The following is an 11,641-nucleotide window of genomic DNA, read 5'->3' as shown; positions in this document are numbered from 1 at the left end:
GAAATCCCAGGCCTTGCCATGCAAACAATAAAAAAAAAAAAAAACCCCAATCCATCAGTTGCAACAAATATTGACAAAAATGAAAACCCAACAACAAAAGTCCCAACAACAACAACGACTATAAGAGTTTGACAATAATTAGAAACCCACACTAGCACTGTCAAATCCAACACCAAACAATAAAAAAGAACATGCATGCACAAGAGACTAGGGACCAAGCCCTAGCCCAAAACTTCCTTGCAGCTCCACAACATTCTAGAATTCCTCTTGATCATTACAACATCTTTTTTTCCCAAAAATCCAACTTAGAATTGCTAGACTTGTAAAGTAGGAATTTAAATTTGGAAATAAGAGACATGATTGCAACCATTATCTAGTCAAGGGGATAGGAACCTTCGTAACTTTAGACATATAATTTAAAGTTTGCATGCCTAAGTTTATGAGTAATTTGACTAAATCTTGAAAATATAAATACTAGTTTTTGGGATTCCATTCATCTACATTGATTAATATAATAACAATGCTCACAACATTAAGACTCTTTAAAATCAAAACTACTACATCAAAATAACATAATACAAAAGAATAGGTAAGAACCTACAACACAATGATTAATGGTAAGCCTCCCATTTGAAAGGTTAAAATACTTTTATTGTCTATAATTACATAATATAATCATCACAATAATAATTTATAAAAATATTCTATACTAAATTTGTACATCAAAATTTCCATCGCAATCTACAATTTCAAAAAACATAAATTATAGTAATTAATAAACTCATTACCATAAATATACATCCTCCTATTTTCACACTTTTACAACCGCATAATTCAACATACCTCAAAGATATTAAAAAATGCAAGCCCTTCATCCACCCATTTGTCACAAACCGTCTTTCCTTTACACCTTAAAAAGCTTACACCGAACCAACCCTATGTTCCTCCATTCAAAATAAATCACGTGGCAAGTAAATCCACTATAGAGAATATCCCAAATTTTTCTTCCATTAAATCTCCCACTTATCAAACTTGCCATAACAAGCAAGATATAAGTAGGCCCTATACAAATTTTCACAACTTTATCCTCTCAGCTTTCCCCTCGTTTTAATTTTTAATTTTTATTATTTAAATTTTTTATTTTTTTTAACATTTTGATCGCCCCTATTTTGCTTCTCGCCCTTCTTCCTTGTTTTCGTTTTATATTAATTTTTTCTCCATATCGAGGAGGGTTCTTCTCTTGCTTCCTGATAATTATTTTCTTTTTCATCTGCAACCAACGGCGCCAGGGTTTGCTTGATCGACGTCACGGGTTCGAATTCGCGGAGCTTCACCAATCGTCATCTGCTCACCTTGATCACTTTCACGAGCTCACCGTGAGGACTATGTGGACAGAAATTTAGGCTCAAAGGATAGACGATAGAAAGGTCTACTAGGGTTCGAACACTCGACCTCAGCTGCGGACAGTGGTTAATGAGCTAATCTGGGATTGTTCTACGTTTAGATCAGTAGATCGTGAAAACAGAGTGGGAATACGGGTTGTTGCGAGGTTTTTAGCCACGGATTTCCGCGGTGTACCCGTCACTGGGATTCGCAAAGATGTTTTGGCGCATGGCTGGACTGTCCACCACATCTCCGGTACTTAGGCCGCTCTGGTCCATGTTATTTCTTTTTGCTCGATCGCAAATGAGTGTTTTTTTTGTGGAAATCTAGCTTATGCGTGTTTTGTGGAAAACGAGGCATTTCATCTTTTTTGTGGAAATTGAGGAACCGTTGTCGTGGATTTGATTTCTGTGAATTTAAATTTAGTTTCAATGGACTTAAATTTATCTGTGAACTATTTTCTTTCATGTTAATGATGGTTCAGAGCTCAAGAAATGATGTCAGTGGCATATAACAGTCATTAGCTGTTGTCGTCGTGGCTGTAGTTTTATATTTAGTTTTTTTGGCTTCTTTTTGAATTGTCGATGTGTATTTTTTGTGGAATTTGAGGAATTCATGCTTTGTGCTGAAACTGCACCTCTCAGGTTGCTGTTTGAAATGCTGCAGAGTTAAATTTAGTGAAAGAAAAATATATACACATCTCGAAGCATACTATTCTCAATAAATGATTGCCACCTGAGAGTCCGTAGCTGTTTCTGTGATTGGTTTGTTGATTTATGCTTGTTGAGAAAAATGAGGACATGTAGTTTTTTTTGAATTTGAGAGTTGAATGTTTGTGGATTCCAAAGCAGTAAGATTTTATATAGCTGTTTAAAATAATTTTCATCATGAGCAGCAATTTAGGTATCAATACCTGGCAGAAGCCACACGCTGTGTCCCTTTGTCTATTTGCTCTGGTTTTAAGCCTTTTTGGGTTTATCTACTTGGAAATACGAAATGGAGCATTAAGAATTCTACTTCTTAGAGAAGAAATTTAATGTGTAATATGTGACAGCAGTGTATGTCACAGAATAAATTTGTATTTTGGGTTCCCAGTTGGTAGTTTGTGTTGGAAGTTTAAGTGTTGTGAAGTCGATATACAGTTGCAGAAAACAAATTACAGCATTTGGACCATTTTAGGGTTCAATTTATGTGATTATTGTTTCAGACAACTGTATGTGGCTGTGCATTCTTAAGTTGGACACATCTTCTTGTTCCAATTCTGGATCCTGTTGAGTAGTTTTACCTGGAGATTGCAGGGTTTAAAATAAACTTGCCAAAAACATTCGGTGTTATAAGCGAACTAGAGTAGAGTGCATTGGGGGAATCACAACTGACAGGAAGTAGGATCTGGATATTACTGCTGTATCTGCAAAGTGAAAATTTTGATCTCACTCTGAATTAAAATTTCCATTTTTTAGAAGCTTTAAAGCTTTAAAACATTTCAAGCCATTGACAATAGTTGATAGCTGGGTATTTTTAACTGTCACACAGTTTGTTCCAATTTGATTACGATTTTTTTAGAAAAAGAAAGATGGGGCTTAAATACCATTATTTGTTTTGTGCAGTAATCTTAGCTTCTTATTTTGTCATGCTGTTAGAATTAGTCTGGCTTTAGTATATGACTGGAGTCGCATGCTAAATGGATTGTCATGTCTACTCGCTGCAGTTTTTCTTGCTTGCCTTGATTTAAATGCTGCAAGGTGATTTTATGTGGAAATCGAAGCAGCCATAATTATTATTGTTGTATGTTATGAGTGAGCGATTTATAAACTAAGAAAAAGTACAAGCAACGATACATATTGACTGCCACTGCGATGGTGAATAGCTGTGCTTTCTCACTTTATTGTTGTATCCTGATTCTGATTTTGACTTTTGCAGCTTTGATTTGAATTATAATTTGTGAGTAAATGTTACTGACTTTATTCTTGTAACAAACCTGGACCTTAATCAAAACTGCCATTTTCACTACTAGATGCAATAATACATCTACACATTACATTGGTTTTACATCATTATTAGCTCTGTCATTCTGTGATCCTGTCTTTTGCTGGCCTTCGAAATTGGTTCTTGATTACTCTACTGTAATTCTACTCAGATAAAAGAAAGGCATGGTTAGTACTGTTGCATACATCTTGAAAGCTTGTGCTTCTCTCATAACCTTTCTTTTTGATGGATAAATTAGGGATTGTGGCAGGGACCTTTTCCTGTTAGGTCTGGACATGTGATTAGAGTTGCAAACAATACCTTGCAAAGAGATTACAATTGAAGGCCTAGACAGCTAGAGATAGAGAATAAGCCCATCAGTGTGAAGCATGAGTACATAGTTATAGCTTACAATATAAAACTTCTATGAGCATACTGGTAAAAATCAAGATTACAGAATAAATTTGAAAAACAGACTACTAAAAAAGACAACAGACTAGACTGAGAAAACCCAAATAGGGAGCGACAATTGTGAGATGGGGACTTAATAGATGGATTTACTTGCTGATTGTAATTCCCAACTGTATTGAGGTACATTAAAAATGATATTTCCACTTGCTGTTCATCATCTCCAACTCTTTTTGAATTGACCCATGTCCACCGTCAATGAGCCACTATAAGATGATTCCATACCAGCTGCCATCACTTTCGAAGAGTACCTTGATCTGCCCCTAGACTGCCCTTGATTGCTATGTCCCTTCCAATCACCAACTTTGGAAATTGGTGCCCCCATTTGGATTGCAAGGAGTTTCTTCTCTTTTGGGGTCATATGCAGTTCCTCCCTTGGCCGTTTCCACCTAGGCATGTCATCTGTGGAGAGTATGCTGCATTCTGTAGGTAAATTCCTCACCAAGAGTCAACCATAGATGTACTACTGGCAGAGTACTCTCTGAGTTGCAAAAACTGGCCGAGTTTTCTGGATTGGCATGTTTTTACCACTTTTACTGGCACAAAAAAAATTCACCCTTTTTTTATAGCAAAAAGAGTTTTTGCCAAAAGCCCAGTGAGTTTTAGTAAAAAACTTGATCATAGTTTTATAATAACACATAAAAGGCAAAAAATTACCCAAACTAATTTCCTTTCTCATTTCTTAAGTTGTATTTTGCTAAGAGGGGGGAAATAGTCTGCCCAACACTTGCAAACTGATTTCTATCTGTTTGAAGTGGATTTGAGGTGCTTTTTGAGAAGGATTACATCTATGATTTGGAGAGGCAGGTTAGGGAGGAGGACAATGGATTTGGTTTCACACTAGGTAACAATGAGTTGAATGAGTATTCAATGCTAGTGGTAGGAGAAGCTAGAGGCAGAGCTACATCTAGGATGGAGGATGAACCACACACTAAGACATACTGAGCAGGGAGGCACAGTCATGCCAGTGCAGACTTCTAGGACTAGACCCCCTCTAATTCTACCACTCACTCAGTTTTTACTAGAGATGGGAAGTGGAAGATGTAATTGTAATGATGTATTTAGTTTTAGTTTTACATAAACTATTTACTATTTTGCTTTCAACCAACATCACTCCTCATGAGAGCAAAATTTTGTACCCACTTCATGTTTCAATATATCTAGACTCAGATTGTTTCTTTTGTGTTCTCATGTATTGACTCATTGGATGCATCTCTCATTGAATTTTGCCAAAAAAAAAAAAAGGCTTTTCTAATTAAATTTAAGCAAATTTTTAAGTTCCCAAGTTTTTGCCAAAAAACTGGTCAAGTTTTTCCTGAATTTTATTTTTAGGCCTTGGCGAGTTTTCCAACTATGAACTCAACTGTCTTATTTATGATAAAGAACTTGATGGGCCATTGAAGTAATTTTAGAAAATCTATTTGAATTTCTTGCATGTGGGGATGGGCAACTGTCTCTGCATTGGGCGTCTAGGGAGGTAGGACACTATTGGGATGCTGCAGTTGTTAGAAACTTGGGTATAGAACATGGCTGACCCAGAGATGAGCACCACTTTTGTCTACTTTGGTTTTCTGAAATTGCTTGAAAGCCACGTGGTGGCTCCATAGGGTTTGAAATTGCCTTCCAAGATTTTCAACTGAGCTGCAAGAATCCTAATTTTCAAATCTTCTTAGTCATGGCAACCACTGCCAAACCTTCTCCTGCTGATGTTAAATTGAACTTTAGGAAAGGACTATTGGACTGTTGAATACTCATGATGAACCCGGGCCTTTCTTAGATTTGTAATGAAAAACTAATTAACGAGGATAATTAGAAAATAGAACTGTTTTTCAGGTTTTGATATAATTCAAGGGGGTCCTATTGGTCGCCTTGCCGAAGATGCATTAAAATAGAAGACATTTTTTCTGAATAGTTAATTTGTAATATTACCGTGCAGGGCTACCTAAAATCTAAGAACCCTTGAACAGAGCCAAAAGTTCAACAGTGAAGACACCGAGTTGCTAGCATTACCATCCATGTGTTGTTTACTAACCACCAACACTTAAACTGGCATTACCTGCACTACCTGAAGCTGAATTAGCAACCAAGCCACCACTACATCCTGAATCACTGACAGCACTTAGCACTATCGTTTTAGCATTAACTTAAGTGCCATCACGACAGTTTGTCAAATTGTAAAACTGAATAATGTGAATGATCTGTTTCCTCTGCTGGGCCTAAACTAGATGAAGCCTGTCTGGGAAAGACAGAGTAAAGTTGCTGGTAATCTCCTATGCTTGCTATCACGAGCCATCTGCAAATGCTTTTCTAATTTCAACCTTTTGCATGTCTAGACAGAAAGCCAACAGCTACTAAATCTTCTGTTAAACTGACAGAAGAGAAGAGTTGCTTTTGGATACCACACTCATGTCTACACACAAAACCAGAAGTAGTTTATGTACTACATAGTCTTCTATGGTCTCTATATCTTAGTCCCACTAAAGCACCCTGCCTTACAGAATTGCTGGCTCCTTCCCCCCCCGAAAAAAGAAAAGAAAATGATCCCGAAATTGATTCTCATGTTAAGCAAATGACTATCTACCTCGCATTCTGGTCCAAGAATGCATTAACTTAAATTCATGGAAATGTCATTAGTGCGGTGAAATATTTTGTACATCTTGTGTTCAGACACCTTTCCTTGATGGTAGGGATTGTGACACCTACCTATGACAGGGTCCTTAGCAATAACAGACAACACAAAAGGATCAACCACCACGTGCTCTCAGGAGAGGCAGATGACTGTCACTAAGAGCCACTCACAAAACTAATAAACAAGATAAGGACACCAAAATCTAGCTGATACGAAAATATAAAGACCAAGGAAAATATGCGTGGTAAGGGATTCAAGAGAACAAATGGAATTTAACAACCAAACCATTCCATTATCATCTTCCACAGAGAATTTAGCATAAGGTGCCAAATCCAAGTGCAAGGCTAAAATCTCTTACCAAAGAAAGGCTCTGGGTAATATACTGATTTGCCAAAACATTTTCTGCACCACTTCAGAGACAGTGAATTAATCTAATGTCTGAAAAATAGGATCATAAAAGGTTGAGATTCATCCAGCATACCAGAGAGCTGTCAGTTCCAAAAATAGCCTTTTATAAGGCTTTTAATAACTACCAAAGAGTGTCCTCGATGGTAGAGCATTTTAACAGATCAAAGATGAAGCCAATGAAGCCTGTGAATAACTGTCTCCCACTCAAGCTTATTATACATATTAACCCAAGGTGCCAAAAAACCCTTCCATTAAAAACTTAAAATGATCCAAAGAGTCTTGAATCAGTTCTTGCATCAGTATCAGACTCACCCAGATTATTGCATGCTGCCTGATTAATTTTTAACTGCTGGAATCCTTTTGGTGGAGAGGATTTTTCAAACCCATGTCTGATCTACCATAGGTTTGAAACCTCATAAATGTTGGACTATTTTAGAATTGTTATTTACATTGCTAAAAGCAATTTAGGCAGAGCTTTTAAGTTTTTTTTTAATGCACCCTATAAATTGGTTATGTTTTTACAACTCTTATCTATTCTGTTCGAATTGGTGCATGCTGGTCATTCACACTGTACTGTGTAGCATGTCTTCTCACTGACACATTGTTTTTGTTTACTGATATTAAATTTCATTGGGTAATTCTGATGTGGATTGCAAATAATGCTAGATATCATTGTTCCACATGCTTGCCAAATCTGGAGCTCTGTAGAACTGTTATTTTTTACACTATTAGAAGCTAAGTCACAAGGTTCGAGTTCGAGTTCGGCAACTATGAAGTTCGACAAGTCGAAAAAATTGAAAAAAAACTTGATATTAAATTTGCCTTATGTAATTTAAAAAAAAAAAAAAAATATCTTTCTATTTCTTTACTAACAAAATGAAACGATAATAAAATATAATCTTAACTAATAAAATAAAACTATAACATTACAAAAAAAAAATAAAAAAATACATTAATAATAAATAAAGTAATAATCATATATAAACATAGGAAACATTAATACTGTACATAAAAATAAACAAATATACATAAAATATGCACTTATAAATGTTTCCCTACAATATATTTATTTTGAATGGTTGACAAAAATAATAAAATAACATTTCATATTATATTTTATAATCTTATAAAATAATGAAACCTAATATAATAAAAACAACATTTACTATAATAATCTTATAATAATAATAATAACAACATTTAGATTTAAAATGTTTGGTAACAATAATAGCTGACATCCAAAGCTAATAATAAAAATAACACTAATTATAATAATCTTATATTAGGCGACCAAATGTAGACCCAAGCATAAATGCAAACGCAGTTGCAGAAGTGCAGTCAGTGGACAAAAATGGGCAGGAGATGAAAATGGAGGAGATGCGAGAGGCAACCTTCAAGTCTCAGACAACAAAATCTTTGGGTGCGACCTTCGGACGTGACCTTCAGCGACCATGAGTTTGCCCTTCTGCGACCTTCAGCAACCATGAGTTTGCCCTTCCACGATTCAGACTGTTGCATTTTTAGCCTATGAATGGCATTATTTTATCCTTTTTTTGGGGCAAAAAACCCTAAAAAACATCCAAATATTAAATGAATTCATGCAAAACAACAAGAAACCAGTTCCAGACGAATTTAATAACAAACTTGAATGATTTTTTTACATTTTTTATGGGTTTGCTAAATTTCGTACCTGGAGCCAAAAATTCAGCGAACCCTATGACACAGATTAGAAGTAATTTATTTCCATAATACAGTATGGCAACGGCTGTTCTTTTTTAATCTCATGTCATGCGCTTGGCACTGTCTTGATTAATATTGAGTGGTTCTATATGTACAAGATTGCTGTAAATTGTACAGATGCGTATATGCAGTAAATTTGACCATAATTAGAATTATTATTGTCATTTGGAAGGTTAGAGAATGTTGGCTTACATAACAGCTGATAATGAGTTTTGGTTACATTGTTTAGGTCATGGCAATGGTATATGTTGAGAGCATTTAATATTTGTTTTTCTTGCTTATCTGGAAAATTCATGCATTTATGTTTAAATGACTGTTTACAGTGTTTCTCCTTTTCCTATTCTTTCCACAGTGATTTTCAGGTAGATATTTAGTTTTTATCAAGTTTTTAGCCTCCTGTTTACATGTTAATGATTCCTTCAGGAATATTCTAAAGGAGTCCCTGATGTTGTCTTTTTTAATCTGAGCTCAAGGAGTAACAATGGTCTTTGCTGTTTTGTGTCTAGTTGTTTTGGGATTTAGCTATATAAACTAGTAAAATATTTTTGCTCTTGCTTATTTTGGGAAACATATGGAGGTGCTTTGATGCATTTCTTTACATTTTTCCACTTGACAATTGGTTCCTACAATAATCCTCAAGTACAATTTTCAAGATTAGCAGAACAGTGTTGCCACTGTGCTTAAAGTATTGTGGGCTATTGCATGCTTTATTTGAGAACATCTAATGTTTCTTCGGTACATTGATCTCACATTGAAGAATTTAAGTTCGATTTCTTATTACTTTATTCTAGTATAACCAAGTGTCCAGCTTATTGATCTGGAGGAAGTTGCATTGGTTCTCACCAATCCTCGTGATTCCTTTCAGTATTGGTGATTTTATTTTAAATAAAGAATTCAGTTTTTTTGCCATAGTATGTTGTTCAAACATTATAAATGCTGACTATATATTGGATTCTGTTTTGCCGTGAAATATGAGTCATGCAAACACAGACTATGCTCTTGGTGGTTAACAGTCAAATCTGCTTACTGTATTTTTGCACACAGCATTATTTGCCTTGAGAATGTGAGCTTTGGCCTTGCAATCTTGTTTTCCATAATTTAATTGTTTTAAATTCTTGAAAGGCGATGTTGCCTAGATGCTTTTTCTTTCTAAAACTCTATTGCAGTCACTTTGAGTTGCGTTCTACTTTATAAGTGGGGATATATTTTTGATCCTCATTGATTGATGTTAGGCCAAAGAGAATTCAATTGCAGTGGTTAAATCAAATTTGCTCTTTAGTTTCTATAATGTCAACTTTGTTTTGCTTATGTAGTAAAATATGTTTTCCTTTTTGTTGTTTGATTCATCTGTTCAGTTACAGTACTATGAATTTTATACCACTTTCGTGTGAGATTAACTCCATTGGATAGCATATATAATTTTGGAACTCTCATGTATTTGATATCTTATTCTTTAGGTGTGTGCAAGGTTGTAGTCCGAGGTTCCGTCGATGTAATTTTTAAACCTAAAAGTCTAAACATGATGATTGATAAAGCAGGTTGTATGTATTTTACACCATTATGAAGCCTCTAAAACCACTTTTTTTTTTCACATTTGCTCTCTCCATCTTACCAGTTTTAAGTGAGGTGAGTGTACTTGATTGTGGACTGCCAAATGCCTTCCACAAAGCAGATTTGATGTTTCAAGTATTTAATTTTTTAATGCTTATCTTTGACATTTGGCATTGATCAATGATCAATGATCAAGCATCATAGATTCATACTATGAAATGATTAGTTTTACAATTATCTATATTATTCTTTTTTTTTTTTTGTGTGTGTGTGTGTGTGTATAAATATACAACACCCGTTCGAACCATCGTGGAAAAAAAATCACGAACCCACGTACTGGGTTCTCGTATCTGAAACTGTCCCTGAATCTGAACCAGTAACTTTGGAACTCTCATGTATTTGATCTTGTTCTTTAGGTGTGTGCATGGGTGTAGCCCAACGTTCTGCCAAAGTAATTTTTAATTCTAAACATGATGATTGTTAAAGTAGTTGGTATGAGTTTTCCACAGACTATTGGGTAGATGTACAAGCTTCTTATTTAAGCTGTGTATATTTTTATGCTGGATGCCTTGGATCACATTCAGTGATTCATTATCATGAAGAGGGAAATGTAGAATTGGAGTGCAGGAGTAGCATGGATTGTAAATGTAAAAATCATGCACTGTTAGATTGTGAAAGCAAAAATCATGTACTGTAAGATTGTGAAAGTAAAAATCATGTACTATTAGATTGTGACAATGGATTCATATAATGGCTGTAGTGTAATTTGAGCATTCTGTAATCTCCTTTTCAGATGCAGAAACTGCAATGCACCAGTTTATATTCAATATGGTGCTCCTTATGCTATTGTTTTTGAAGTTTATGTGCTAGAGTGGCTGATTGCTTTGTTTTAATGGCAGTGCAACTTTACTCACATTGTGATAACATATATATTCATGATTTATGCATTCAGTGCAGGCTGTGAACTGTTATTTAGGATTCAACTCTTCATTTTTCCCATATATAATATCTTTGTATACATAGATTTGTCCTTGAGACTTTTCTGGGTGTCCCCATTCTCATCATGTATTGGAGAATGGGGCATGCGTCAGAAATGTCCCTGGAACTCTCCCTGACCCCCTGGCCGGACTGGAAACATTTCAGATACAGTCAGGAGGTGGCAGGACAACTCAATGGCCAGGGATGCCCCTGAAGTTCCTTGATTGTCCATTGGATGGGTGGGCGTTCTGCATAGCCAGCCCATTGGTTTCTAAACCAGCAAAGAAAATCTAGAAAATTGACTCAAATTTCTTTGTTATGAACATGAACTGAGCACAGATTGGATACTGGGCCTGCTCGATGGTGTTTTCTCTGTCATTTCAATGTTATTGGTTAAGATTTTCTGAAATATTTGTCATCTTTATTTAAATATAATCTATTTCATGTATGGCATCCATGGCATGTTTGTATATTGTTTAAGCAGATCACAAGGCCTTTGCAGATTCAAGATATTACTTT

The 11,641-nt window shown here is 35.3% G+C and overlaps 1 protein-coding gene across 1 annotated transcript in view; it reads left to right on the top strand.

Annotated features, from left to right (window-relative positions):
- Nucleotides 1-1,228: 1,228 nt before the first annotated feature.
- LOC149528864 (uncharacterized) overlaps nucleotides 1,229-11,641 on the top strand; it is a 38,621-nt gene continuing 28,208 nt past the window's right edge. The window contains exon 1 of the mRNA XM_089811709.1: nucleotides 1,229-1,638. Within this exon, the coding sequence (XP_089667835.1) occupies nucleotides 1,600-1,638 (39 nt within the window). The 5' untranslated portion in view covers nucleotides 1,229-1,599. The remainder of the gene's footprint in view (nucleotides 1,639-11,641) is intronic.

Source organism: Cupressus sempervirens, chromosome 11 (genome assembly GCF_028749045.1).
Source record: "Cupressus sempervirens isolate cs-2001-9-10 chromosome 11, ASM2874904v1, whole genome shotgun sequence".
Classification (NCBI taxonomy): domain Eukaryota; kingdom Viridiplantae; phylum Streptophyta; class Pinopsida; order Cupressales; family Cupressaceae; genus Cupressus; species Cupressus sempervirens.
Note: the sequence above shows the minus strand (reverse complement) of the source record. Positions and strands in the feature narration are given on the sequence as shown.